Genomic DNA, 25,795 nt, shown 5'->3' on the forward strand with positions numbered 1-25,795 from the left:
GCTGTTTTCCCCTCAACTCAGACCAGGATGACACCAATTACAACCAAGATGCGATAACCATCCGCACCTACCGGACCCCCGAACTCGCCCACTTAGCGATGGGGCACCTAGCCCTAACCCACACACGCGGATTCGCCATCGTAACTTGGGACCGAAGCCTATCTTTGACTGGGACTCTGATCCCACTCCCATTCTAGAATCCATTACGATCAGCGACTCTACAATTCCATGTCGTACTTTATTCAACTTCAAAACCCCAGCATTACACAAGCTCATCCTGGAGGATGTGGAGCTCGACAGTGAAACAAAACCCTTCGTCAAAGATGTCACACGCCTAACTATGCCAACTATTATTGATTCCGACATCGTCAATGTTCTGCAGGGATTGTCGTCCCTGCAAACCCTTGTACTGTACCTTGGTGAATCTGATGATCCCTTGCCCATCATAATCTTGTCTTCTCTGACTTGTGTCAGGCTGGAGCTAAATTATTTATTGGGCGACCGCATCGAAATGCTCTGATATTCAGGTGATGACCCTTGGCTCGTCCTGAGATGCAAATGAGTAGGCTAGGGTTGGACCACCTGAATAATTGCAATGATAGTATCTAAACAAACGGAATTTAATTGCTGGTCCGGGGGAAAAGGTGGTGTTCGAGGGAGAGTAGGATGTGGAAACTGTGAAGATCGTACGGATGGCCACCCAGGATACGATGTCCAGTTGGGTCAACGATGGGTGTCATGCGACGAAAGTGAGCGCCGCTTGACTGAGTCGGTCGCAACGAGGTGTTTGAAGATAAGGGAGGCTCATGACTACATTTGAAACCGTGTTCTTGATGGATTCGTGCGATCCGTAACCAAAAAGACGGAAAAAATTTAAGTGGGAGGCAAGAGGCGGGGTGAATGAGATATCAAGAAAACTGGGAGGATGAACCTCGATGGCAAGATCTGTCAGGGATGGCACCAACAAAATGTCGAGGGGGGGATTGTCTTCGACTGTTAAGTGGGTGTAATGAAGGCGCCGCAACTTTTGGGAAGGGCCGCGAGTGTCAGAACCCCTTGGCGGTCATGCATATATAAGGATTGAGTGTCTTATGTCGCCAAGTCGAGGTGAAAGATTTGAAACAGCATGGGGACTGCGAGGTAATAAGGACTTCACAAGCGGAGTCCTGCCTTCAAAACATAAGGGGAAAATGGTGTTCAAGCTTACACTTTCAGATCAATGTTAAAATGATAATCGCCATCATACATGCACGAAAATAAAGAGCCTAGTGTAACAAGTTCAATGAAATAAGGATACATCGCGAGGAGTCTATAGTGAAACTAAAGTCCGTGTCGTACAGTAACGGAGAATACAAATCGAAGTAGATCTCTATGTAGAGAATGAAAGATACATGCTAGAGAGGCAAGTCCGGGATGAAACTGAGTGAGTTCGTGCCAGTAAAAGAAGAAACAAATGTAGAAAAGGAAATGAAGGGAATAAGTACATGCAGAGATAAGTCATATCGAAAATGAGTCCCGCTGTCCGTCTCGTACCCGGAAGAAAATAAATCGAAGGTCACTATATTGAGGAAATGAAACACGGTCAGAGATGAGAGAATGAGTCCAATGCCTGTCTTGTACCCGTAAAGAAGAGAGAGAAAATCGATGATGTAGAGAAGGGAACGAAAAATGAAATATACATGCCAGAGATGAGTCCATGAGTCGTACCAGTCGAGGGAAATACAGATCGAAGAGGTAGTAGAGAATGAAACGAAAATCGGATTGCTTTGATAGATGTGTGCGTGGCCGTTGCCGTGGCCATAGAATGTCGCATAGTAGGGGATGGTGAAGAAGCCCGAGTAGTGTGTCGTCGAGATTCTGTCATAGGGGACATCTGACGTCGAAGATGCGCGAAATGGTGTGCGCGTAGACTGGTAGTGGCCTTCGACTTCTTGGGCGGTGAAGCTCCGGGTCGTAGGGGACAGAAGGAGGCCGTCGTCCGGATTGGTCGTAGGGGACCTGACATCGGAGACATGGTGTGCGTACGTTCAAGTTGTATGTGAGCGCGGAGGCGGCCTTAAAACACTTGGGCTGGTGGGCTCCAGGTCGTAGGGGATAGTGAATATGTCTGGGTCCGCGTTGTCGATTTGGTCATAGGCTGTCGAAGTAGGGTGCTAGTAGGAGCGAGAGGCTTGAGTCGACTAGCTGCGTGCTTCGTAACCAGAATTAGAGGTTTCAGCTTTGAGGTGGAAGACGGGCGATCGGAGAGAGAGAGCGCCTGCACACGAGTAGTTATCGTGTTGCGGTTGCTGACTAGAATGAGTGGTCGAAGCTTAGTAGCGAGAGGCTTGAGTCGACCAGCTGCGTGCTTCGTAACCAGAAATAGAGGCTTCAGCTTTGAAGTGGAAGGCGGGCGATCAGGGAGAGCGAGTGGCTCCATGCTTCGAGTAAAGGCGTCTATGGGGCATCTAGGAAGGGGGACGCCAGGATCGCTAGCCTGAGGTCGACTATCAGAGAGAGGGCGCGCCTGCATACGTCGGGTCGATGCGCCCACAGGATATGCGAGTTCAGGGAGCGGAGGATACAAAATAGTAGTTGTCGTGTTGCGGTTGATGACTAGAATGAGTGGTCGAAGCTTGGATGGGCGAGGCGGCTGAGGGTCAGAGCGATCGTCCTAGAAACTCAAACATCAGGTAATGTGGAAATTGAGGCTACGCTGTGTCTTATCTCCCAGTCGTGGACAATGCTTTGGTCATGAAACGACTTACAGTCATTGGTGATGAAGTCGTTGTCGCAGGGTAGGAGTGTGATGTTGGAATCAGTAGACAGACGTTTGCAGTAGAGGTTTGGCGAAGTGAGATTGATGCAAGGCGTACAAGTACAGGTGATTGGAGCGGATATTGTTTCCGTTGATGCGATTACATGCGAAGAAAATGGAGATTGAGACGGAGATGGCTGTGATTCGATTAAACGCGATGGAGATGGAGACGGAGATGGCTGCGATTCGATTAAACGCGATGATGGAGACGGAGGTGGCTGTGGTTCGATTAAACGCAATGATGATGGAGCTGGAGATGGCTGTGATTCGATTAAACGCGAAGGAGATGGAGGCGAAGATGAAGATGGCTGCAAATGATGTAGTTCGACAGTATTAGGTGTAGCGGAGGCGGTGTTGTCATTATGGGATGGAGGACTAAAGTCGGCGTCGGCGTCCTTCGGAGCGGCGGGCATGTCCTTGGCGTCCTTGCTGAGAATCCTCTGTGCAGCTGCGTCGGCGGCGAGAACAAGCGTGATGGTCGACATGCAGACAGAGTATGCGATGAGGCCAGCAGAAACCTTCTCTGCTTCGGACAGGACCTGAGCGGTATTGTCGACGACAGTCCGTTTGAAGCAAGAGACTGTAAGAAAGCCAGTGACGGCGACGCGGGCAGTAATGGTCATAATGGAAGAGATCATAATGGTAGATGCTGATTAAGAAGGATGAAGATCGTAAGAATATGCTGGTACGCGTAGAAGAGGGGAATCGCTGAACTGAGATTGATATGCAAGGGCACGCTGTATATATATACCCTGGAATATTAACGTTTGTGGCGCGGACGATAAACAAACTGAGCTCGATCGCGACGCGTTCGTCACGTGTTTATAAAATCAACCAGTATATAACCTCGCGTACACGAGTAGCTGAAGTTCCCTATGCCATGAGTTAAAAGAATTAAAGCAGGTTGCATACGCCGGCGTCTCCAGGTGTCCCGGCGCCCTCCACCAACATGCCGTTTCTGCCAGTCATTTTAGCGCACAAGTCCACAGTAACCCACGCGGAACCCTGGTGAGTATGATGATGTTTTGTACGCTCGTCGCTTCCTGCGGTCATCGAAGTAACGACCAAACTCGCGGCGTCGGCCATCTCGACGATCACCGAAATGTTCTCTGTTTCTGTCTCCTCCTCTATCCCTGTGGCCATGGCCATCCCTGTCACGGTCCCTGTAATCGCGGTGTCCTTCGTCACGCCTCCGGCGGTCGCGTTCTTCACGGAAGCTGTGCTCTAGAGAAAGAAGAAAACCATGGGTAGTAAGTAATGTGTGATGCTGCTAGCGGGATCAGCAGTTCGGCGAGGAGGGTGCATTTGCCGCTGTACGGTAGCTAGCTAAAAAGGAAACACGGGGCAAAAACAGGACGATTCTCATGAGACCATGAGCCTATCGTCTTTCGCAGGAAAAATTCCAAGCAAAAGGTGAATCGAAGAACGAGTACCTCCAGCGTTGCCTCTCGAGGAATACAAGTCGGCTTTTTAACGTACTCGTGAAAATGACGCATGAAGAATGGGAGACCAAATTGAACATAACAGAGTCGTCGACTCACGTGGACGAGCCATCTACTACGTCACGGGCCCATATCATGAGCTTGTTACATGTAAACTCTTTCTTCCTTCCCACCCCGCAGCTATCATGGTCGTACAAAGTAAGGCCTCGTCAATATCATGTCATTGTAATACTCAGCCAACTTTGAGCGCAGGCAAGCATTTCCTGAACACAGCACCCTCTCTTGTGCTCGATTCCTTAGAAGGACTGTGTGCAATCAATACACATCTAGCTCTTGATCCGGTTCATAGAGGTGACACTGCCAACCAGTGACCAGGGTCCTTTGCTTAAACAAGATCTAGTCGTGTATCTTGCTGATCAGGACCGCTCCAAAGTTGCCCTCCTCTGCGGAGGTGGCTCTGGACATGAGCCATCGCACTCAGGTTTTGTAGGTAAGTAAGCCCTCACATCATTACATCCCAGAATGCGTTGACGTGGATGCAGGCCAGGGGGCTTTGACTGGTAAGCAGAATAACTCTATACTAGTACTTTGTGCGGTCGTGACCTAACCTACATTCATGAAGCTGCCGTGTGCGGCAATGTTTTCGCCTCTCCAAGCGCTGGTCAAGTTCGCCGTGGAATAGATCTGATTGACAACGAAAAAGGGTGATTTCATCGTTACGGCTGTAATCTCATTTGCTAACAGTGACTGCGTTTGTTAAGCACCATCATTGTAGTAAAGTACAACTCATCGCGAACTCTTGGATCATATTCGCTCACGAGTCTTCTAGAAATTACACCGGCGATGTCGTCAATTTTGGTCTAGCCAAAGAAGAGTATGCGGCCCGTCACCCCGAAAAAGCTGACCGCGTCAAGTTCGTCATCGTAGGAGATGACGTTGCTGTAGGAAGAACCCAAGGCAGAATTGTCGGAAGACGGTGTGAACATCTCTCCAAATTCCAATACATTACCTGAACATCCCATAGTGGTCTCGCTGGTGTTTGTCTTGTCTACAAAATTGCAGGTGCCTTTGCCCAAACGGGCGCCTCTGTAGATGAGGTCTATGATGTCGCCCAGTACGTTTCCACTAGGCTCGGCACTATAGGCGTTGGTCTGGACCACTGTCATGTACGAGTCAACGTTTGGATATTCAGGACATCATTGTATTCATGATACACCATCGCTTCATGCAGGTCCCCGGCACCGCTGTTCCCGACACACATTTAGGTGTAGATGAGCTCGAAATCGGTCTCGGAATTCACAACGAAAGTGGTCACCGCCGCATCTCTCCTGTTCCGCCTCTCAATGAACTCATCCCCACTCTCCTCGAAATGATCACTTCCACAACGGACAAAGAGCGGTCTTTCGTTCCCTTCAAGAACGACGGCACAGACCGTGTCGTTCTCCTCGTCAATAACCTCGGAGGTCTCAGTGAACTCGAACTCGGCGGAGTAGTCGCTGAAGTGAGGCGTGCGCTAGACAAGTCTGGAATTAAAATTATGCGCTTGCTTTCTGGCTCTTTCATGGTTTGTTGAAACCCTCTGAGTTTGCTAGAATTGATGATAAGCTCCTGCTAGACAAGTCTCAATATGCCCGGATTTTCAATTACTACGCTCCTGCTCCCTGCCGCAAATGATATGGGAACTCCGTCTGTCGATCTTATCCTTTCTTTACTCGACGACAGCACCAACACCCCAGGATGGAAGTGGTCCTCCAGGTCTGTCCCAAAGCCACCATCCGTCTCTCCGTCCCTCCCGGCTGTAACCCACACGAAAACCTGGCCAGCCTCACTCAAAGCCCCCGATGTCAATCAATTCAACAACGCCGTAGGGCGTGCATGCCAGGCCCTCATTGCTGCTGAGCCCGGGATTACTCGCATGGACATCATCGCTGGTGATGGGGACTGCGGACTTACCCTCAAAGGCGGCGCTACAGGTACTTTGCGATAAGATAATGATATCCATGCATGCTCATTATATACAGCTGTGCTTGAGGCTTTGAATAAGAACAGCATCTCCGGTAACGACGTGCTTGGCAGCGTCATCACTGTCTCTCGTATTGCTGAGGAAGCGATGGGAGGAACGAGCGGAGCCCTCTATTCGTGAGTGAAATACCTTCCAGTCTGATTCCTGTCTCATAATTTCTATGCATCAGAATCTTCTTTTCTGCCCTCGCTCAATCGCTCGCTAAAAGCTCCTCCGAGACCGCCACACAAGAAGTGTGGTGCACGGCGCTAGAAGCTGCTCTAGCTCGTTTGTACACTTACACACGAGCACGTCCTCCTTCTCGTACTCTTGTCGACCCTCTCTCTGCGTTTGTTCGTGCGCTGCCATCCGGCCTTGCGGCCGCCGTAAAGGCCGCCGGAGAGGCTGCTGAAGGGACGAAAGACATGGAGGCGAAGGCTGGAAGGAGCGCATATGTCGATAGCACAAAACTGAAGGCCGAGCGGGTCGCTGATCCTGGGGCGTGGGGCGTGAAAGTTGTGGTGGAGGCACTAGCTCAGTAATTGTATTCTAGGCATCTCAGGCATCATACGGGATTGATTTTACAAACACATGACTGACGCAGTCACCATCAAGTCAGCTGTTCGTAGGGATGACCGGATCTTGAGTCGAAATCTTGATGATTGCGTTATGACTTCCATAGACCAAGATCCTCGTTATGTTAGATTTGACCATAGTCATCTCCCGACATGAATTGACCACTCCACTGTTGGACATGAACCCTGACATCCAACGGAAAGGCTAAGTCAACTGTCATAACTGATGATGCATAATGACGAAATAAATTTTTCGTTTTCATAACACTCCCAGCCCTACTGAGTCCTTCTTTCTATGTACACTCATGTGTCTCGCAAGTTGGTCTGGCCTGGCGAAAGACTTTCCACACCCATCCTCAGGGCAAGGGTAAGGGCGTGCACCTGTGTGCGTTCGTAACTAGAAACATGGTCTTATTCAGAAGCTAGACCTGGGATGAACACAACGGAGCCTACATGTTTTGACAGATTCGATGACTCAGTGAAGGCCCTAAAGACAAAATCATCAAGCACTTCAACATCAAAAGGAAGAGACTCATACTTTTCGCAATACTTGCACTTGAACGGTTTGACACCATTGTGCGTCCGCTTGTGAATCGTCAGTGCACCCGTAATAGCAAACGCCTTGCCGCACCCAGGGAAATCGCAAACGTATGGTTCTACAGTGCCCAATAAGTTGCTAGTCAAACGCGAAACGATGGAAATCAGAAAGAGTACATACTCTCTTGGGTATGCCTCCGCATATGCTGCTGCAGCGTAGCCGTTTCCGAGAAATGTGCATTACAGACTTTACACTTAAATGGCCTATGTCCCGTGTGCGACTGCATGTGTCGTGCGACTTTTTGTTTGCTTGAAAATCCTTGAGTGCCATTCCGAGAGCAACCCTCCCAGCAACACTCGTAGTGCGCTTTACCACTGCCGATGTGGGCGGCGAGGATGTGTTTTGTAAGGTCATCGGGAGAAGAGAACGTTTGCGTGCATCCACTCCATTGACAGGGTTTGATGGCGTAGTCTGTGGACGGGGAGTCTGGCGGACAGGACTTCCGAGGTGAAGGATCCGAAGGGGCATCTGCGGGTGATTCGTCATGGGCAATATTTTCCATACAAGTTGGAGGGATTTTCTGTGGTGGTGCAGTATGCACGGTCGTCGATTGCAGGAAGGGGTAGTTTATGCCAAGATGATCTTGCATCAGATGCGTGGTAAGAACGTTGAGGACAGTATCCGTAAATGCAGTCGTCGAAGAGCTTGAAATTGATTCTGGACTGGGGTACATAGCGCAGTCTCCCCAGTGGCACGACAGAGCGTTGGGTTCGAAATGTTGATTCCGAGGAACATTTGAGCATACCTGCTGAGAGGCTGATTCCTTTGTTAGATTTTGGGGACGAAGATGGTCCAAGTTGACATGCCCGACTAGCTCCGTAATGGTTGGGAAGGTAGCTTTGCAGTCTGCCCACAAACAATTATACATCTGCGGCAGGTTTTGTGGTAGGCTGACAGGTGTGAATTGAGTAGCCGCCTGGGAAATGGGTGACGCAGAAAACGCTGAGCTAGATGACACTGGGTGTTCGGGAGATACGTCACCCAAAGGGCCGGCTATGCCACTGTGTTCTGACAAGAATTGGGATATATGTTGCTCGCCGTAGTCGGTCTCGTCGCATCCACAAAAATCATCTGCTGACTGCGGGTTCCAGTTCGACTGTGTGAGACTTGGGTCAAGGGACTTTGGCTGAGACAGATAAGAATGGTAGTCGGTACAGCATTTCAGCTTAAAACGAGAGCAATTAGAAAGCGCATGGAACACAAGATATAGCTTACCAATTCTTCAAGTCCAGAACAATCGACGCAATCCTCATTAGGGAGGCACGGGCTGTCGCAGATGATGTCATCGTCAGCGACATGGCAACTGGGCTCAGGGTGGGTGGGATCGTTACAGGCGACGACGACACACTGGTCAGTGCATTGTGATGTCATCTCTAGTATGGGGCATGCCGCTTCTTTGCATTGATTCATAGACCCTTGTGGACAGTGGGAGCACGGCGGATAAAGCGGGTGCGACGAATCTTCACGATTCATACCAACGTCAAACCCAGAAAGGTCAAAAGGGTCGTATGAATGGCTATGGAGCTGCATGGACAGATAATTGTTCCTTGTCCGCAGATCAGAAAGATTGTGGTAAGGCGGGCTGATCGTCAGCGACGCCGATGGCGACAAGCTAAAGCTGTATTTATGTGGTGAATACCTGGAAGAATGACGAGTAAGAGAAAGGGAGAAGTTCCCTTGGTTAACCCGATGTGTGATTGCGGTATTTTCCATCGTGAGCTTATTAGCTTGGTGACTGTGGAGGTCCTCCAGCCTGTTAGTGCAAGTCAAGTGTCTCTTACGTTGGATTAAAAATTATTTATATACTTTTTGACTTATCATCACGAAATCCATAATCAAATATTGAACCAATTGTATGTCTGCAATTTGAGCTCATGCACAAGAAGTCTAAAAGAGCTGCAGTTGGTAACTTTCCCTCTGACGGGTGCTACAAAGTAACGTACGATCTAGATCGTTGCGCATGTGCTCGCCGAAATATGTCTCTGCGAGTAAAGTGAGGCTCAGGCTGATACCAATCAAGCAGGTAAGAGATTCGATGACAAGTCAAGTGTGTGCAGAAAGTGTTCATAGAACCAATATTCTAAAGTAAGAACAGCTAAATAGCATAAGTGGCAACGCAGCACAGGTGTAAAAGCCCGTCATAGTTACTGTACGTCAAAAGTAAGCCTCTCAATGTGGAAGCCGCATCGGATCCCCCCGTATCTACCCTCGGGCTGGCTGCCTCTGCTGTCGAGCGCACCTCTCCGCCAGCTCGTTCGTCATGGCTTCAAGTGCCTCCATCGCCCCGAGGTCAAGAGTCTTGCTGTCGGCGGACGTGGTAGTAGAAGTTTTCGGAGGCGAAAGGTTGGCCGAGTGCGAAAATGTGTTGTGGCCGGGTTGTTCTAATACCATTTCTGCAAGTTCTTGGAATGGCGTGATGTCTTGTGACGTTTTATAAGAACCCAAAAGTGGAGCGGCAGTCAGTCCGGAAGTCATTCGAGTGGGTAGGACTCGTCCTGAGTTATTCTTCAGTATGTGCAACTTTTCTGAGAGGGAATAGATTATACCTAGTCTCTTTACCGTGTCGTATCCTTTGAGTCGTTCCTTATCAAATTCGGGGTTAACAGAAGAGCCCTCCTCCAAAGCAAGATAATCGATACGCTTGTCCATAATAAAGCGATCGTTCACTGTCCATGGTCCGTCATATAGCACTTCATCTACCCAGCGACAGTGCCGCATAAGCTCGCAACGCTCGAGATGTGAGAAATGAGGTGTAGCATTGTGAGCTCGACATTGCTCATCCGAAAGCACTCCAACAATAAGATGTACGGAAGGGAATGAGAGCTTCGCTTGACGGAGCTGATGTGCATGCCTTGTATGACCTTTAGTTATTGTGAAACATCCACCACCGAGCGGCGTACTCACGCAGTAGTCAACACATCAAATACGCCGTCAACATACACTCTCAGAGTCCTGTTGTCCCGTGGGTATTTCCCCGCACCAGACGCGTCAAGTGCATTCTGCACATACGTTTGTATATCCACAGGACTCAGCGCCACTGTGCTGAGTCGTTCCCTAGCTGCATCAGATGGGGCAGGTTCATGAGTCGTCAAGGCTGGAATATGATGCAAGTCGGCAATGCTGGACTCCAAGGAGCGCTGACCAGGGTTAGAGATGACATCGTAGTCCTCGTCACTCAGGACAGACGAATTATCCATGATGAGACAGGTGGAATGGAAAATACGTCAAGACGGTCTCCGGTACGTACGGTGGCGTTAGAGCCTTTGCTGGCAAAAATGCAAAACACGAGGCCATTCCTCCTTCTGCAAGGGAACATCGAAGTACAACTTGACCCTGCTTCGTGGGAACTTCAAAATTGGGCATAACCCGAGCTCGTCTAACTTATCCTGACAATACAACATCTCTTTCTCTGGGACTCCTTGCTTTACACTATCATCTAGAGCGACGTCCATCATCTCTGGTGCTTCTCCCGTGAAGAGGACCAATCAATTGCAAGTAAATTGATGTTCATAAAGCTAATGGTGGTATAACACCAGGCAAGAAGGCAGACCCTTTGTTCTCCTCATACCATTTCGAATCATGAGCAATCAATACTTGCACTCTTGGGATTCCCAACAGCGACCGGATCCTTGCGATATTCTCCACCGCTTCTTCCTTATTTCCATGCATGCACCTGACGCGACCTGATAGATCAACACTGTGTGCGACTTCTTTCTCGCCCGTAATCAGTCTGTAGTCGTGAGCGGAATCTCCTCCAAGGAGAATCCACGCGCCATCTGAGGAGGTACGCGCAAGTATGTTGATGTGTCCTTCGATGTGTCCTATAGCGCCGACTTGTTAGATCGGCGTTCTGGGGCTTCCAGTCATGCGACAAACCTGGCGCGTCGATTATATACATGCTACCATCGCCGAAATAATCCAATGCAAGTGGAAACGGTCCGATAGGGAGATTGAAGTCGGATGGAGAAAGAAACCTAGTGCGCTCAAGCGGAAGAGCGGTCGAAGAGAAGAATGAGTCGGGGTTCACAGGATATCCTGTAGTCAGGAGTTCCCTAGACCCTTCTCCCACAACAAATGTAGCTTTGGTGAATGGCTCATGGTCCCCGATGCTAATAAAGAACAGCCATCAACGTCTTGTCTGTCAACTCTCCCTGACACTCACTGATCCCAGTGCAAGTGGCTAACGATGATATTTTCAACCTGATCAAGGGAAACGCCTCCCTTAACCAGCGACTCTGCGACTGTCTGGTTCACAACAGGGGTGAACCCCATGGCCTTGATGCGCTCCTGGGCGAGAGGTGTGTATCCTTCGAGGTCGCGCCGTATACCTAAGTCGAAGACAACCCATGACTTAGTCTCGGAGTGTCGCAGTGAGAAGGCAAGAGATGGACACGAGATGGACTCTCCCTGTGGGCCACCGTCCACAACCAAATCACAAGGGATGTGAATATTTCCTCCCTCAAGTGCCGATACATATATGAAAGGCTGGTCTACACTGGGTGGAGGGAGCATCGGCCCAGTTGATAGTCCTGACATGATCGATGATGGAAGAGGGACTCGTGACAGTATGCTCACGCACATGATCTCCACCCTTTATGTACCCTCTGGGCTCTCGGAACACCGCGATGGGCCTGGGCGGGTAAAGAACTGTTTGGGATATCAATGTTTCAACTCTAATTATAAGGGTTTTCTGTCCAATTTCCGCCATATCTCCAGTGCTGAATGCACGCAATTGAGTTGCCTTTATAACCACAACTGTTGTAACAAAATAATCACGGAGGAAGTGTATTTTCTTTCAGTGGAATCATGCTTGGATCTAATCAAGCAGCAACTGACAAGGTCGGCCCTAGTATGACATCTCCCCAACGATCATGTTTTTGCTGGAATAACTCCCGGGTAAAAAGCTGGCCCGCCCTTGTTTTCCTTGTACCAAGGAACGTCGTGGGCAATCAGCACCTGCACCTTCGGATTGCTGAGCAATCCCCTGATCCTCCGGATATTCTCCAGTGCGAGTTCCTTGTCCACGTGAATGCATCTAAAGCATCCATTGACGTCGGAATAGTGGCCGATCTCTTTTTCTCCCGTGATCAATCTGAAATCTCCAGCAGAATCACCCCCGAGGAGAAGCCACGACCCTTCAGCAGATGTACGCGCCAGTATGTTCACGTGGCCCCCTATGTGTCCTGCATATAGCAAGATGGTTGAAATGTCAATGGAATGTTATTCGAACATGCACTTACCTGGAGCGTCTACTATATACATGCTTCCATCTCCAAAGTAGTCGATGGCATCTGGGTATGGTCCAATAGCTGAATTCATATCTAATTCAGAAAGAAATCTAGTTCTCTCAACGGGGATGGCAGTTGACGAAAATGGGGCGTCTTCTGTCACAGGATAACCTGCCGCAAGTATTTCCCTGCATCGTTCACCGACGACGAAGGTAGCATTCTTAAATGGTTCTGGATCGCCGACACTGGTGTGCTTGATTAAACAGAGTCTTCAAAGAAGGTCATACTCACTGGTCCCAGTGAAGATGACTGACAATGACGGTGTCAATCTGCTCTGGCAGTGTCCCACCTGCTTTCAAGGACTCTGCCACGTCTTGTGGAACTTCCGGCTGGAAGTCGAAATATTGGATGCGCCACCGCACAGCTGGAGGCAGAGAATTTATATCTCGGCGTATCCCCAGATCGAAGACAACTCGATGACCACTCTTTGAGTGGCAAAGCAAGAATGCAAGTGAGGGGTTTCTAATAAAATCCGTTGGGGATGATCCAGCGACGATATTCTGCAGAGGTACATTTAAACTGCCTGCCTCGAGGGCGGAAATATTCATATAAGCTTGATCTGCTACTGGAGAGGGGAGAGACATGGCTGTTGTCTTGATGATACCCTGAGCACTGGAGGCAGCAGATAAACTGTTGGCTTTGGCGGGGGTCACCAGCGAGGTCACCAGGCTGGGGTGGTACCCGGGGGTATACTCTATATATATGAGCCTCACGAGGTACGGGTTTCCGCTGTTCCATGTCATCATCTCCACCGTCATGATATCTGCCAATGGATGCTATGATGAGAGCATAAGAGTATATGTAGCCTTGGTCAGGCTAGGAAGTTAATTCAGTCGTCTGGCAGGTCTGCACTGGCAAACCAAGTTGAGATCCAGCTTCAGTAAGTTACAGGTAGTGCGTACTTTATTGGCAGATGCATTCAGATGATCTGGTCGCAGTGAGGGCCGTAATCCTATTGGGCAAGACCATTCAAATAAAGAAATACGAGGACCCGGAAGCCAGTCGTTACTTCCTTTACATCGACAATGGACTCATCGCGCACCACCGAAATATGAAAGTACGGTGACATGAGGACACGATTACAATAATGCATATGTTGTCTGGCAGTCTCAGAGGCAGGACACGTCCAATCACGTTCTTACAAAATTATTGAACCTCGGTTCCGTCGAGTACGTACGTGCACCGCGTCACTGCGGCAGCCGAATGACTTAATACTATTAATTTAAAAGGCCTTGCCCGAGTAGACGCCGATTCGATTCGTATCACTGCTGCCTTCGCTGCTCGAGTCATCATATCTCGCGAATGGGTCTTCCACAACCAGATTTATGTAAAGCCACTGGCAGAGCATCGAGGAAGCATGATAGCAGCTGGTCTAGGTTGCCGTTTGCATTTCGAGTGCTGTTGTGCAGCTTGGTAGTCATTTCACTTGTACTCTATAAGAGCTGTGGCTCTGCCTTCTTGCCAATCTGCCATCTTCCTCGTTTTTGGCTCGCAGGTTCTTGTAGCGGGCTTGCCGGATCTCTACCCCCGGACGTTAATTCTACCACATGTCCCCAATGGGCGGCTCTACAACCAACCAAGCATCGTGGGCTCAGCGAAGACCTAGATGTGGCATACAACTCAGAAGACTTCAAGCAAAAAGCCATTCAGGCCCTTGGAGATGCAGTTCGTGTACCGTAAGTCCTAATGTTGCATACTACTGTGGAAACATGGACGCGCTCTTAGGACCGAATCGTACGACGATAATGGACCAGTTGGCGAAGACAGTCGATGGGATACATTTGCTGAACTTCATCAAGTTCTTCAGGCCACTTTTCCTCGCGTGTACGTCGAAATATTCAAGTCTGAGTTGTCTCTTCCATGACTCATCTTTAGTCTCTAGTTACGAGTCCCTCAACGTCACCAAAGTCAATACATATGGGCTGATTTTTCAGTGGCAGGGATCAACTACGGCCAAGCCTTATATCTTGGCCGCCCATCAAGGTTATTCTCGTTTGAACATCCTACCGAATCCCGCGTTGACGTCGTTTCAGATGTTGTACCAGTAGACGGTCAGACAGTTAAAGAGTGGAAACACGATCCGTATTCAGGGCACTATGACGGTAGGCAAACTTTGAATCCCCGCGAGGTGCTACTTGCATCTCGTATCGTCGCAGGCACCTGGATATGGGGTCGTGGTTCTTGCGATGACAAAAGCGACTTGGTACGACAATTGCTTGCCATCGATTCCTTGTTAAAGCAGGGTTTCTCTCCTGCACGCACCCTTATACTTGCGTATGGATTCGACGAAGAATCCAAAGGCATTGAGGTCAGGAAAACCTCTACATACAAGTCCCATTATTAATAGGTCGCTTCAGGGTGCTGGTCATCTCGCCCAATACTTGGAGGAAACGTACGGGCGCGATTCTATTGCCTTACTTCTTGACGAAGGAGGTACGTGGACTAGATATTCCAACTGGCACGATTTAACTCTGCGTTAGATCTTTACACGGATATCGGTGGCACTGTTTTCGCGACTCCCTCGATATCTGAGAAGGGCTATCTTGATGTTCAAATCACGCTTTCAACTCTGGGTGGTCATTCGAGCATACCACCTTCTCATACGGTGCGTGTTGATCGCCACACCTTCTTACTGATAATTGATCGGCATTACACAGAGCATTGGTCTCCTCTCCCGCTTCATAGCAGCGGTGGAGGATAACCCACATCCAGCTGACCTTTCCCGAACGGGAACCCCGTTTGCGATGACACAGTGCCTTGCGGCTTACAATCCCATGTACCCCGAAGACTTGCGAGTGCTCGCAAGAAAGGCGGTTACAGATGATGGAGCCCTGAAGGTGCTTCAAGAGCGACTTTTGGCTTCAGATCCACTGTACAAAGCAATGCTTGGGACCACACAAGCAGTAGACCTCGTCGAGGGTGGCGTGAAAGTTAATGCTCTCCCGGAGCGCGCTAGCGCAGTGGTCAATCACCGCATCGCAGAGCATAGGTATTGCTTTTTCTGTGAGATTTCCAGGACTTTGTTCACTTCTTACTTTAGTTCTGTCGGCGAGCTGCAGCAGCACCTGATCGACCTCCTGGCTCCCGTGGCAGTCAAGTATGACCTTGCACTCGTCGCGTTCGGCAATAACGTGACTTGTGGTGGCTCTGGTCAAGTTATTCTGTCCGACTTCCTTGGGGCGGCCTTGGAACCTTCGCCCGTGACACCTACGGAGTATGGTCCTTGGGCACTTTTGCAAGGAAGCATTAAAGCTGCTTTTGAGAGCTCCCCTACCCGCAATAGCAGCAAGGTTGTGGTTATGCCGTATCTATCTCTTGGTACGTTGGTTGCCTTGTCAGTACTACACGATTCTGACGGATGGTATCAACCAGGCAACACTGGTAAGCAAGTGTGATCCACTCCTAACAACTTATCCATTCACACGGTTCCAGACACTCATTCCTACTGGAATTTGACTAATCACATCTTCCGCTTTTCGCCGTCCTTTGACACTGATGTTTACAATGGACTACACACTGTCAATGAAGGCAAGTACATAAATGTCAAGCTACTTTCCTCGCTCATGCAGTTTCCGCATAACCAGCTTACCGCGCGGACAGCTTGAATGAAGGTGTTCGTTTCTACACCAAGTTTATCTTGAATGTGGACGAAAGTGATTTACCATAAACATTTTTTTTTTGCGATGGACGATGTCGTGTAATATTTGTACATTACGTTTGATACCCACCAACATGCGTTTGTTGGAAATGCTGCACAACTACAAGTTTATAGATACACACAAGTAAGTATATGATACACCACACTTGGCATTGTCATGTGTTATTATTCTGCCTCGGTCTCGGTCTCCGTGCCACTGGTCCTACGATTGACCTCGGATCCCTCCTGTCCTGTCCCAACAACACGACCTCGCCCATCTGTCGCAGCTGCTCCACTCTCAGATGTCTGACGTCGAGCTTTGATGGCAGAATTTGAGCGGTGTCGCTCACGGGCCTCCGCTTGAGTCTGAGTGTGAGACGGACCACGTACTGTCCTGCTCCATACCACTCTGCCTCTGCCATCAGTGACAAATGGGGGGTCTGTATCGTGTTCACATTGCGGCCGGCCGGAAGGAGCCGTCTGGTCTCCCATACTGCTTGCTGGTACTTCAGCAGCTCCCGAAGACACAGGTAACAACCCGTTGCCCTCTTGTGAGTCAGAGACAATGGGTATAGATGGCGAGCGAGTGTCGCTATCATCGTCGTTATCGTTGTCGGTATTGGGCGGACGTGACAATACGTTCTCCTCTGCTTCATCATCTTCGTCCTCGTCCGAGATCTCAATAACCATAGTCTCTCGGCTGCGGGAATTCAGCACGGTGCTGAACCTGGACGTATTTGATTGCTGAACGGTAGACGTCAGGGAGGCTGGTGAGATAGACGGGAGACGAGGGGACGGTGTGCGGGGCATCGCCCAGGGAAGGAAGCTATGAGAAAGCGGCCCAGAAACCTCCGCAGAGGACGATGGCCTGAAAGGCACCGGAGGTGTCATTGAAGGTCCCAAGGCTGGAGATGCACTCCTAGCCCTAGGTGGTATTGAAGCAGTGGGTACTGTTACGAGACTCTCGACAGGTGAATGCGGACTTCCCTCGTCAGCGAGGGATGTGTAGATGACAGGAGGGGGAGCTCCCAAGAGCGTAGCTTCGAGTGACTGTTCTACAGCTATACTCTCCGCCTATGGTAGAGTCAGAGCTACTAAACATACACATGTCATGCGGCGAAGGGATCTAAAAGTGGCTCACCGGTAATTCAAAGGACTGATTGTCTTCATCGTCATCACCCATAGGAGTATCTGTGGTTGCACCAGATCCCGCATCCATGCCATTCCATAACGCTGGAAGGTGTTGTCGGACGAAGCTGAGGGTGACGTGGAGATTATTCGTTGGGTCCCCGAGGATGCTCTGCAGAAGCCTAAGGCGGTCTGAGAAATCTGCATCTGAAGCCGACCCGGTAAATGTGCGGCCACGCTGCCGTTGTTGTCTCCTGAATACCTGAGAGGGCATAAATATAAAGGCACAAGATGCAGATGACGCTATACCTTCATGAAGTGATTTGCCCCGTATTGAAAAACGTGCGGTGTACCATCGGGATTGAGATGCTGATAGAAGCAATCGAGGCCGAATGGACAACAAGGCTTGCCCGAGGCCGATGTTTCCACGAAGTATCTAAACGGTTACGATCAGACCGGTGAGAGGAATGTGAGGAAACAGTACTGACTTGCATGAGACACGAGCCATGCTATTCTTGTAACTATCTATCATGTCCTGCTTGCGTGGGTGGTCCTGAGGGAAGAAATGCGTGGATGGAGTGATGAAACGCGATGGACTGCGGCAGAGTGGACAGCGTTTTATTACGCCTGACATCACCATGTCCGATGACTTTCCTTGCGGCTCCCGCCACTGGCGGATGCACTACTCGACATAGTAAATTATTTGCTGCATAAAAGAGCAATCAAAATAGATCGACCTGAAGACAGAATACATGACCGCAGCCTGCTGGGGGACGATGTCAGATGACGTTCCAACAGCCAAAATGGCAACTCACTCAAAAGACCGTATGTCAAAGGTTTCTCCAAGCATATGTTACACATATTTTCATCGAAATGCTTCAGCTCTTCATCAAGGGGGGCCTTTACGAGCTCATGGCGAAACCAACACTGAGCTCCTCGGGTGCAGTTTCCTGAAATGCCGTCAGTTGCCACCATCATCATCAAACTACATCTTGCTTGCCTTGGATATAGTATCTGCACACCTTAGATTTGTCGTATGGGGTAAGTTTTTCCTCAGCACCGTGGAGGAACTTGCAATCGTCACCAGCGTAGCAGCCCCTGGAGGTGTTGTAGTACCGACAGATTCCCCGCGACTTGGATGTCACCGGGCGATCCATGTCAACATCTGACGTTTCTCCTTCAAAACTACAGACGACAAGTCAACGACGAGTATCAGAATATTCCACTGCAGGCAAATGATCAGTAGACAGTCGTGGACGATGGACAGAAAGGTGGTCCTGTTTCCCACGATACCTCTCCATGATACCCTTTTCAATGTAAATCAAAGTAACGACTGTCTTCCTTCTCGCGTACGGAAGACTAGCTTACACGCGTTGCGGGCTTGTCTTGCAGTTGACTTGTGCTCTATCGTAAGTACCCAAGTTGAATCAAGGTGCTCGAGTGCGCGCCACGGGGGCAATTTGGCAGCTTGCCCGCCAACTGAGTAGAATTACAGTGAGTTTTCGCGGACACAAGCAATGCGGTACATAATGCACGAGTTTCGTCGGTCCCTTACTTAGGATTCTGCGAACTAGGCCGCAATGTCTGGCTGCTGAAATTCGTCACGAAGCTGTACCAGCATGCTCAAGCACACGCTGGGAAATACGCCTCCCTCAGCTTGCGCACTCAGACACTGGTGACTGCTGTCACGCATGAAACGGCCAGCAACTCTTCCACTTATACAGTCGTGACGAACCTACAGGGTGGGTGATAAAACGGTCCTGTATTTGTGTTCCGTATAACACTCCGTAGTACGTACCATGCCGTTCGCTAAGCGCTTCATCCACCACCAATACTATTGTCATGTACGGTATGCGGGTTCGCCGTCTACCGTACGGTGTGGAGCCCTATTTTAGTGTGCTGTTACTTCAGAAGGGGTACTGCTATAATCTGGATGCAGAAATTGGTGAGGTGGTACGACCAAGGTGTACAACCCTTGGTGACTTGTCCGTGAATCCAGCATCGAAGTTCATACGGATCCTTTGAAATTAATTGCTGATCTACACACTAAGTAAAACAACAGTTGATGGCTCCAAAGAAATGGAAATACATGATGCTGCAGTATTAGCTTAAAATTTATGTAGAATACTTTCCCGCTCGCGAGGTTGTTCTTTTTCTTTCCTGCGTGTCAGAGTCGTCGAAATACGCATCTGTACCATGCAGCTAGCTCATCGACTTTGGGCTCAGCCCATAGTGCTATATAGATACATCAATATACTACTATAGCCCTAAAATAGGGATACATTATCCAGTCTACTTGTCCACTGTCCACAATGATATATCCAATGGTGAATCACAACAAGCAGTTTTAGGCTGCAATTTTGGCTCCCCAAAGCGAAAATTCATGATATATATTCCATTTTGGTAACCTCCTCATGTCAGGCCTCCCCACATTATTCCCACACATCATATGTTCGCATTTTTCAGCCCCACAGTGTGGGAATTACCCCACAACACCAAAAACATCGCCCATTTTGGGAATCTCCACAATATCAATTATTCCCACACCCTTCCCACCTCACTGCAGCTTCACCACCACCCCACAATAGGTCCCCCTCCATATATAAGTGATAGTTTGGTATATATATGTATATTATAATATAATGGTCCGCTTTTTTTGTTTATTTGTGTACCTGCTCCTCCTCCAGGGCCCTTTCAACATAACCTAGGGTACAGAACACTTTCGCATTTTTGCCCCTATGACAGGGAAGTGTTCTAAGGCATTCAGAACATGTTCAGGAGTATATATGAATGTATTCCCATCTTTATTTTACCCCCTGAAGCGCCCTACATCAATAGTTATAGCATATATACATAGAAATACAAAATATGTTCCCATGTGTGCATTTCCAAGTGAACAGACTTGAAAATTGTATCCCCACAATCCATTAAGCAGTATGAACAATGTATCAGGAGATCAGGACCACAGAACAACACCCTGTTGTATGGTATACCCCCCTTCTTCTGGTGGTTTACCCCCTGTGAAAATTTTTCCTGGAAGGCTGGACCTTAGATATGGCAGGGAGTCTATTCCTATACATATTTGGAGTATATCTATCACATAGCTACCACAGGAAGCCTTTAGGGTCCTTCAATAGGAACAAAAACATAAAACATCACATATTTCACTTTTTTGATGTTTTGCACTACCTTACCCTTTCACAAATAATACAACATGCTCATATATCATTAGTGGGGCATGTATAAATGTTTCCTATGCTAAGGATCAGCTGGATATAGGGTGGAAACATTAGATCTGAGGTAAAGGGGGTATTTCCACTGATTAGAAGGCCACATGGAAATAAAGGGTTTTATCAGTGATCAGACACCTGGGATATATCTCATATATATCCCTAATGATAGCCCTAAATCTATAGAAAGATCCATCAAGGTTTGAATGAATGGCAAGGAAAATGACATATGTGTGAAAAGTGACAATTGACATTTTTTCACAGAAAGTCATATTTATATATGAGACAGGTCGAAGATTTTATTAAAAATGTGTAGGATACATGATAGACTACCTAAGGAACCTATACTACACACTGCCCTGAGGGTAGAGTGTTGGTGGAAGGGATGTAATGTGAAAGTGAGTTGATTCAGCATTAAAGTCCAATAACCACTCAACCTCAAACTACCCATTTTCGATGTTTTGGGCATTTTAATTTTCCCACACTCAATTTTTGATCTATTTCACTTCCCAGCTCTGAGATTTGGGTGGATGTTTCTGTACATTTAGGCCTATGATGCTGAATATATGTAAAATGTACTCCAGGTGTCTGATTATAAGATTTCGATGTTTTGAAGGTATGGGAACCTAATCAGTAGATTTAGAAAGTATATACACTATTCCACAACTATGGCCTATTTTGAACTGATCTTTGGTATATAAAGCATGTATATATGCCCCACTAATGATATATGAGCATGTTGTATTATTTGTGAAAGGGTAAGGTAGTGCAAAACATCAAAAAAGTGAAATATGTGATGTTTTATGTTTTTGTTCCTATTGAAGGACCCTAAAGGCTTCCTGTGGTAGCTATGTGATAGATATACTCCAAATATGTATAGGAATAGACTCCCTGCCATATCTAAGGTCCAGCCTTCCAGGAAAAATTTTCACAGGGGGTAAACCACCAGAAGAAGGGGGGTATACCATACAACAGGGTGTTGTTCTGTGGTCCTGATCTCCTGATACATTGTTCATACTGCTTAATGGATTGTGGGGATACAATTTTCAAGTCTGTTCACTTGGAAATGCACACATGGGAACATATTTTGTATTCATCAGTAAATTCACCGATTACTTATTTCGCCTTATTTCACTTAATGGCCCTTATTTCTTGCGAACGAAAATTTGGAACTACCTTAAAGGCTGCTTTTTCTAATTATTAGAAAGTGGGACCAGCGTGCAAACAAGTTCATGTGCGAAGTTCAAAAAAGTTGAATTAAAGTGTAATAAGCAAGGACCGTACAGAACAAGTCTAAAATGCGATTTCAAATGCGTGATGATCTGCGTATTTATTAACATAGAACTTGCGGAAAACATCATAAGTCTGATGGTGCTGATGTTGCGGAGGAATAAATTGAGTACCGTATATAGGAATAAGGTGTGCGGCGCGGTAGATTGAGTCAATATGAATGATGGAAATATGGGGAGAGTTGTTCGCGTGATGAGCAGGCTGTACCATCCACATTCCGTTGTCTTCGTTGGGTGAATCTCCAATTGTATCGAACCACCGCACAACTGCGCATGGGTATAATTCAGCCTTGTATGTGAAAGAGAAAAAACTCAACACTCGCGCAACGTCCATACCCCTCATCCCGTCGAGATCCGGATTCGTGTTGACGAAGACACAATCATAACGAGGGTACTCATTTCTCCATATTGGACATGCGCGAACATACTCGCGACGCATGCCCCCGATACCACTTGGATCGCTCGGGGCAAAGAATCTGGAACATGCGGAGTTGAAAACACTGATTTTGTCGTTGTATTGAGGACAACAAGTAAGGGGAACTTCGGAAGGGTCACGAGGGTCATCTGGATTGAGTTGGGTAAAGAGAAAGCGGCGCAAAAGGTTGGGGAGTTGTGGGATTGCCAATTCAACTGCTAACGCGGCAGGTGTGCGAGCTCGTTTGCGTTCTAAATAATATATTAGCCATTGGACAGAAACAGGTGCTGGAGCACTTACGAGGCGTTTTGGCCAATTCAACATGCGCTTCGACATTAGTTGGCCCGTCGTCAACTTCGGTATCGTTGTTGTTGTCGTTGGCCTCTGTGCTGTTGTTGTTGTTGTTGGCCTCTGTGCCGTTAATCATGTGCGCACTGTCCACATCGCCTGGCTCAAGATTCATAGTGCGCAGTTTTTCTATTTAAGCATCAGCGCGAGCACGATAAAGACACAATATGCTACTTACCTACTGCAAGTGCAGCTGCAGAAAGACAGGTCCCATCAAGCATTTTGCGTTGGGTGAAATCAGCACGCGATGCCGCGAGTTTATCAAGACGTTGATTTGTGACCAACATTTGGCCAAGGGCCTTGTACCGGCTGGAACGCCGCCACGGTTCCTTCACGGCTTTGATATGCTTTGCTTCGGTGATCGATGAGCACAGGCCATTCGGGGCCCCAAAAAGACGAATGAGGAGTACATAGTGTTGAAGTGAGTGTTGGCGAGGGAGTGAGAATGTAGATACAACACCAATCGTTTCGAAAGTTTGTCGGTATCGATGAAAGCGGTCGAGAGCTTCTTGTATGTTCTTGAGAGTCTTCTCCGTAATGACGCTACGCCGGACGAAGTAGCAAAAATCGAGGAAAGCTCGAAATGTTCGAACTATATCTACAGGGACATGTCCCTCGATGGCGGACAAGTATACCTTAGCTATGTGTAAGTACAACATCAGTAGTCCAATCTGTGAGAAGAACGTACCTTCATCAGTGCCTTTGAATCGTCGCCGGTCCATTGCTTGAAGCCTCGTCCTTGCGGGAAACGTCGAAGGCCAGCGAAGGCGGGAACAGCAGCAATTCTAGATAACTGGTGAGATAGCTAAATAGATTATTAAATAAAACCTTTACCTTCGGTCAATATCATCCATGATGCGCTGGGCCTCTTTCTTCGAGTGCGTCTGATACAGATACTTCTCGACCCATTCCACAAGATGGTCTTTAAATGTGCCTTTGATGAGCTGGTGAAGGATATCGGGGGCAATGAGCTCATGGATATCAGCGCGAGGGAAATCGTTTGTGAACGGCTGATAAAGTGTTAAGAAGTTGCAAAAACGTAGCACGAAAGATGGACTTACAACGAGATCACCGACGATACCATACTCGTCCCACAATTCACCAAGGGTCCCCTCCTCGACAAGCACATCTGTGTGATGACGACAGCGCCAACCGGCCTGCTCGTCTAGATTGATACGTGAAGATAAACATCTGTCCAATAATGAGTCTAAGTAGTCAACTAGAAAGATGCACGAGTACATACCTTGGGCACCAGCCACGCACGATGCACGTCAATAACACTTGCTCTTCGTAGTCTGCTATATACGGTCCCAGACCGTATATAACACGGCGAAAATGGCCATCGCCAAATCGCGCGACTTCGTACTTCGTGATACCGGGTCGAAGTGTCTCGAGGATCTTGGAGAGCGAGCAGTGAAATAATTGCCGGCGGAACTTTCGGAACATTACATCCCCAGTTGCATGTTCCTTAGTTGCTAGTAGCTCGGATAAGCAATGTAAGAATATATGTTAGACAAATGAAACTTACTTTTGGGAATAGCAAGAAACCCAATGATACTTACTGCGTCACGATGAGCTCGTCGGACATTGTTGCGAACATTGCCGATAGACGCATAGAGTGGGTAATATTCGTTGTTTCCCGTTGCGACAGACACAGTAGTCTTGTCGCTGCCCAAAATAACAGGTACGAACGTGGATCCATGTGATTCCGGATCCTCTGAGATTATGTCCTGGAAACAATTGTTAATGATAAGTTGCAATACGTTAATAGCTAATGATAAGTTGCAATACGTTAATAGCTAATGATAAGTTGCAATACGTTGATAGCTAATGATAAGTTGCAATACGTTGATAGTTGCAAAACGTTGATAGTTGCAAAACGTTGATAGACTCACCGCCTGATCCCATACCCAATCACCGGACATGAAATCCCTCCACTGACGCTCATCACCATCGGTCAAGAATTCGCGGTAGGGTCGGTAATCGAACTCTTCGATATAGTCCGGATTCGCAAGCATATTGCGAACAACTTCTCGTGGATCACGGTACCAGACGTCAAAGTCTTGGTCCATCCACGGCGGCACATCAGCGGCTGGTCGTTCACCATTGTATCGAACTGAAAACGATTGCCATTTGACATCACCGAGTGGTGTTTTGTCAATGGTTTTATGAAGGTCGCGGAAATCTGCAAATGGAGGCTTATCGCCGTGTTTCTGGAGGGTTGAAGCCCAGAGATCGAGTAGCTTATTGATCTGGGCTGCAGGTGTCTGATTCTCGGTGAAAAAAAATTCCGCGGTTTCGAACTCGATACGGTTTCGGTAAGGCGTCCAGTCGTCAGGAGATTTATCAGAGAGTGGCTTTGGTGGGCTTCCAGGGGGAAGAAATGTGCCGTTCTCGTCACATGGACGAGCTAGAAAATATACGGTGAAATATGGTTAGAAAGTTGTTCTAATAGCAAAGTAAAGTATTACCGTCGAGGTCCTTGTGAAAGTTCCGATATAGACGGTCTCCTGGCCCCCAGAACTCAACGTTGATGCTGGGAGCTGGTGAGTCCCGTGTCCCATCGTGATCCGTCATATTCGGGTCATCATGTTCGGCTTCTTGAAAGTCAAATTGTGCCTCAGGCTGCTCAGGTGCCGGAGGGTGCTCTTCCAGCTCTTCAGAAACACTGGGATGATAAGCATTAGCTGCCCTTGCAATTGTAGGATGCGCTGCGTTCCAATGTTTCGTTCGTCCCGCTTGAGTTTTGAAATAACGCCGACAATTTGAGCGTCCGCAAGGAAGTTGCAGTGCGTTGTGATCCCGTCGAGAGTTCTGGTTCCTTTAGACAATATTAGCCAGTGAGGAGCGTGAAAAAATGGAGTATGTACATAGTTTATACTTAGCGTTAAGAAAACAAACTTTCGGTTGAAAGCAAACCGAGCTGCCAGCCTAGTAAGTGTTGGGGTCGTAATCAGTATGCGTTGTCCATGTTTGGGATCAGGGTAGCGCACTTAAAAGTTTTCACTTAGCTTAGACCGTCTCTTGTTGCTCCCTGCTACCCGCA

At 48.1% G+C, this 25,795-nt stretch overlaps 10 protein-coding genes across 10 annotated transcripts; 2 read left to right on the forward strand and 8 right to left on the reverse strand.

Moving 5' to 3' along the window:
* Positions 1-2,636: 2,636 nt before the first annotated feature.
* On the reverse strand, positions 2,637-3,435 carry DEU56DRAFT_789016 (uncharacterized protein; the record flags this gene model as incomplete). Its single annotated transcript, XM_041352510.1, has 1 exon — positions 2,637-3,435. One exon carries the CDS (start codon positions 3,433-3,435, stop codon positions 2,662-2,664), a length of 774 nt encoding a protein of 257 aa, XP_041210954.1. The 3' UTR covers positions 2,637-2,661.
* A 922-nt stretch (positions 3,436-4,357) lies between these two features.
* DEU56DRAFT_789028 (Dak1 domain-containing protein) lies at positions 4,358-6,936 on the forward strand. Its single transcript, XM_041352511.1, has 12 exons — positions 4,358-4,437; positions 4,492-4,590; positions 4,640-4,729; positions 4,782-4,799; positions 4,862-4,943; positions 5,001-5,018; positions 5,069-5,215; positions 5,264-5,405; positions 5,471-5,803; positions 5,855-6,212; positions 6,261-6,378; positions 6,432-6,936. Exons 1-12 carry the CDS (start codon positions 4,425-4,427, stop codon positions 6,781-6,783), a joined length of 1,770 nt encoding a protein of 589 aa, XP_041210955.1. The 5' UTR covers positions 4,358-4,424; the 3' UTR covers positions 6,784-6,936.
* DEU56DRAFT_789030 (uncharacterized protein) lies at positions 6,933-9,190 on the reverse strand. The gene is made up of 5 exons (XM_041352512.1): positions 8,630-9,190; positions 7,535-8,579; positions 7,355-7,472; positions 7,270-7,303; positions 6,933-7,213 (listed from the first exon to the last, which is right to left on the reverse strand). Exons 1-5 carry the CDS (start codon positions 9,125-9,127, stop codon positions 7,076-7,078), a joined length of 1,833 nt encoding a protein of 610 aa, XP_041210956.1. The 5' UTR covers positions 9,128-9,190; the 3' UTR covers positions 6,933-7,075.
* A 251-nt stretch (positions 9,191-9,441) lies between these two features.
* DEU56DRAFT_883581 (uncharacterized protein) lies at positions 9,442-10,778 on the reverse strand. Its single transcript, XM_041356141.1, has 3 exons — positions 10,319-10,778; positions 9,961-10,265; positions 9,442-9,909 (listed from the first exon to the last, which is right to left on the reverse strand). The coding sequence occupies exons 1-3, from the start codon at positions 10,609-10,611 to the stop codon at positions 9,617-9,619; spliced, it is 891 nt and encodes a 296-aa protein (XP_041210957.1). The 5' UTR covers positions 10,612-10,778; the 3' UTR covers positions 9,442-9,616.
* DEU56DRAFT_789035 (beta-lactamase-like protein) lies at positions 10,779-12,262 on the reverse strand. The gene is made up of 3 exons (XM_041352513.1): positions 11,577-12,262; positions 11,291-11,523; positions 10,779-11,235 (listed from the first exon to the last, which is right to left on the reverse strand). Exons 1-3 carry the CDS (start codon positions 11,993-11,995, stop codon positions 10,922-10,924), a joined length of 966 nt encoding a protein of 321 aa, XP_041210958.1. The 5' UTR covers positions 11,996-12,262; the 3' UTR covers positions 10,779-10,921.
* DEU56DRAFT_789036 (beta-lactamase-like protein) lies at positions 12,198-13,405 on the reverse strand. Its single transcript, XM_041352514.1, has 3 exons — positions 12,934-13,405; positions 12,655-12,887; positions 12,198-12,597 (listed from the first exon to the last, which is right to left on the reverse strand). The coding sequence occupies exons 1-3, from the start codon at positions 13,284-13,286 to the stop codon at positions 12,284-12,286; spliced, it is 900 nt and encodes a 299-aa protein (XP_041210959.1). The 5' UTR covers positions 13,287-13,405; the 3' UTR covers positions 12,198-12,283.
* Positions 13,406-13,610: 205 nt separating this feature from the next.
* DEU56DRAFT_194661 (uncharacterized protein) lies at positions 13,611-16,447 on the forward strand. The gene is made up of 13 exons (XM_041345007.1): positions 13,611-13,875; positions 13,932-14,378; positions 14,428-14,526; positions 14,585-14,685; positions 14,736-14,804; positions 14,859-15,010; positions 15,060-15,135; positions 15,183-15,307; positions 15,360-15,691; positions 15,743-16,020; positions 16,075-16,083; positions 16,135-16,230; positions 16,287-16,447. The coding sequence occupies exons 2-13, from the start codon at positions 14,005-14,007 to the stop codon at positions 16,367-16,369; spliced, it is 1,794 nt and encodes a 597-aa protein (XP_041210960.1). The 5' UTR covers positions 13,611-13,875; positions 13,932-14,004; the 3' UTR covers positions 16,370-16,447.
* Positions 16,434-17,503, reverse strand: DEU56DRAFT_789041 (uncharacterized protein). The gene is made up of 2 exons (XM_041352515.1): positions 17,481-17,503; positions 16,434-17,430 (listed from the first exon to the last, which is right to left on the reverse strand). Exon 2 carries the CDS (start codon positions 17,228-17,230, stop codon positions 16,526-16,528), a length of 705 nt encoding a protein of 234 aa, XP_041210961.1. The 5' UTR covers positions 17,231-17,430; positions 17,481-17,503; the 3' UTR covers positions 16,434-16,525.
* Positions 17,466-18,624, reverse strand: DEU56DRAFT_732185 (uncharacterized protein; the record flags this gene model as incomplete). Its single annotated transcript, XM_041348257.1, has 6 exons — positions 17,466-17,729; positions 17,777-17,903; positions 17,956-18,149; positions 18,205-18,233; positions 18,283-18,394; positions 18,454-18,624. The coding sequence occupies 6 exons, from the start codon at positions 18,622-18,624 to the stop codon at positions 17,466-17,468; spliced, it is 897 nt and encodes a 298-aa protein (XP_041210962.1).
* A 3,344-nt stretch (positions 18,625-21,968) lies between these two features.
* On the reverse strand, positions 21,969-25,326 carry DEU56DRAFT_934335 (uncharacterized protein; the record flags this gene model as incomplete). Its single annotated transcript, XM_041358772.1, has 10 exons — positions 21,969-22,652; positions 22,702-22,852; positions 22,932-23,384; positions 23,438-23,534; positions 23,584-23,759; positions 23,811-23,940; positions 23,993-24,224; positions 24,278-24,479; positions 24,645-25,159; positions 25,221-25,326. The coding sequence occupies 10 exons, from the start codon at positions 25,324-25,326 to the stop codon at positions 21,991-21,993; spliced, it is 2,724 nt and encodes a 907-aa protein (XP_041210963.1). The 3' UTR covers positions 21,969-21,990.
* Positions 25,327-25,795: the final 469 nt, after the last annotated feature.

Source organism: Suillus clintonianus, assembly GCF_016758775.1.
Source record: "Suillus clintonianus strain FC179 chromosome Unknown DEU56scaffold_18, whole genome shotgun sequence".
Classification (NCBI taxonomy): domain Eukaryota; kingdom Fungi; phylum Basidiomycota; class Agaricomycetes; order Boletales; family Suillaceae; genus Suillus; species Suillus clintonianus.

Excerpts from the sequence above, each read along its gene's own strand:
- DEU56DRAFT_789028 (XM_041352511.1), top strand. Across the intron at positions 4,591-4,639 it reads TCTTGATCCGGTTCATAGAG|TCGTGTATCTTGCTGATCAG; the intron begins GTGACACTGCCA and ends AACAAGATCTAG. Across the intron at positions 6,213-6,260 it reads CCTCAAAGGCGGCGCTACAG|CTGTGCTTGAGGCTTTGAAT; the intron begins GTACTTTGCGAT and ends CATTATATACAG.
- DEU56DRAFT_883581 (XM_041356141.1), bottom strand. The coding sequence starts at position 10,611 with ATGGATAATTCGTCTGTCCTGAGTGACGAGGACTACGATGTCATCTCT. Across the intron at positions 10,266-10,318 it reads TTTGATGTGTTGACTACTGC|GCATGCACATCAGCTCCGTC; the intron begins GTGAGTACGCCG and ends AGGTCATACAAG. Across the intron at positions 9,910-9,960 it reads CGACACGGTAAAGAGACTAG|GACGAGTCCTACCCACTCGA; the intron begins GTATAATCTATT and ends AGAATAACTCAG.
- DEU56DRAFT_789030 (XM_041352512.1), bottom strand. The coding sequence starts at position 9,127 with ATGGAAAATACCGCAATCACACATCGGGTTAACCAAGGGAACTTCTCC. Across the intron at positions 7,473-7,534 it reads GCGGAGGCATACCCAAGAGA|AACCATACGTTTGCGATTTC; the intron begins GTATGTACTCTT and ends TGGGCACTGTAG. Across the intron at positions 7,304-7,354 it reads AAGTGCAAGTATTGCGAAAA|GGCCTTCACTGAGTCATCGA; the intron begins GTATGAGTCTCT and ends TTTTGTCTTTAG.
- DEU56DRAFT_789036 (XM_041352514.1), bottom strand. The coding sequence starts at position 13,286 with ATGTCTCTCCCCTCTCCAGTAGCAGATCAAGCTTATATGAATATTTCC. Across the intron at positions 12,888-12,933 it reads AGTCATCTTCACTGGGACCA|TGTCGGCGATCCAGAACCAT; the intron begins GTGAGTATGACC and ends CAAGCACACCAG. Across the intron at positions 12,598-12,654 it reads GTATATAGTAGACGCTCCAG|GACACATAGGGGGCCACGTG; the intron begins GTAAGTGCATGT and ends TGCTATATGCAG.
- DEU56DRAFT_789035 (XM_041352513.1), bottom strand. The coding sequence starts at position 11,995 with ATGTGCGTGAGCATACTGTCACGAGTCCCTCTTCCATCATCGATCATG. Across the intron at positions 11,524-11,576 it reads AGCCACTTGCACTGGGATCA|CATCGGGGACCATGAGCCAT; the intron begins GTGAGTGTCAGG and ends GTTCTTTATTAG. Across the intron at positions 11,236-11,290 it reads GTATATAATCGACGCGCCAG|GACACATCGAAGGACACATC; the intron begins GTTTGTCGCATG and ends TCGGCGCTATAG.
- DEU56DRAFT_789041 (XM_041352515.1), bottom strand. The coding sequence starts at position 17,230 with ATGACACCTCCGGTGCCTTTCAGGCCATCGTCCTCTGCGGAGGTTTCT.
- DEU56DRAFT_194661 (XM_041345007.1), top strand. The coding sequence starts at position 14,005 with ATGGGTCTTCCACAACCAGATTTATGTAAAGCCACTGGCAGAGCATCG. Across the intron at positions 14,379-14,427 it reads GGAGATGCAGTTCGTGTACC|GACCGAATCGTACGACGATA; the intron begins GTAAGTCCTAAT and ends ACGCGCTCTTAG. Across the intron at positions 14,686-14,735 it reads TATCTTGGCCGCCCATCAAG|ATGTTGTACCAGTAGACGGT; the intron begins GTTATTCTCGTT and ends ACGTCGTTTCAG.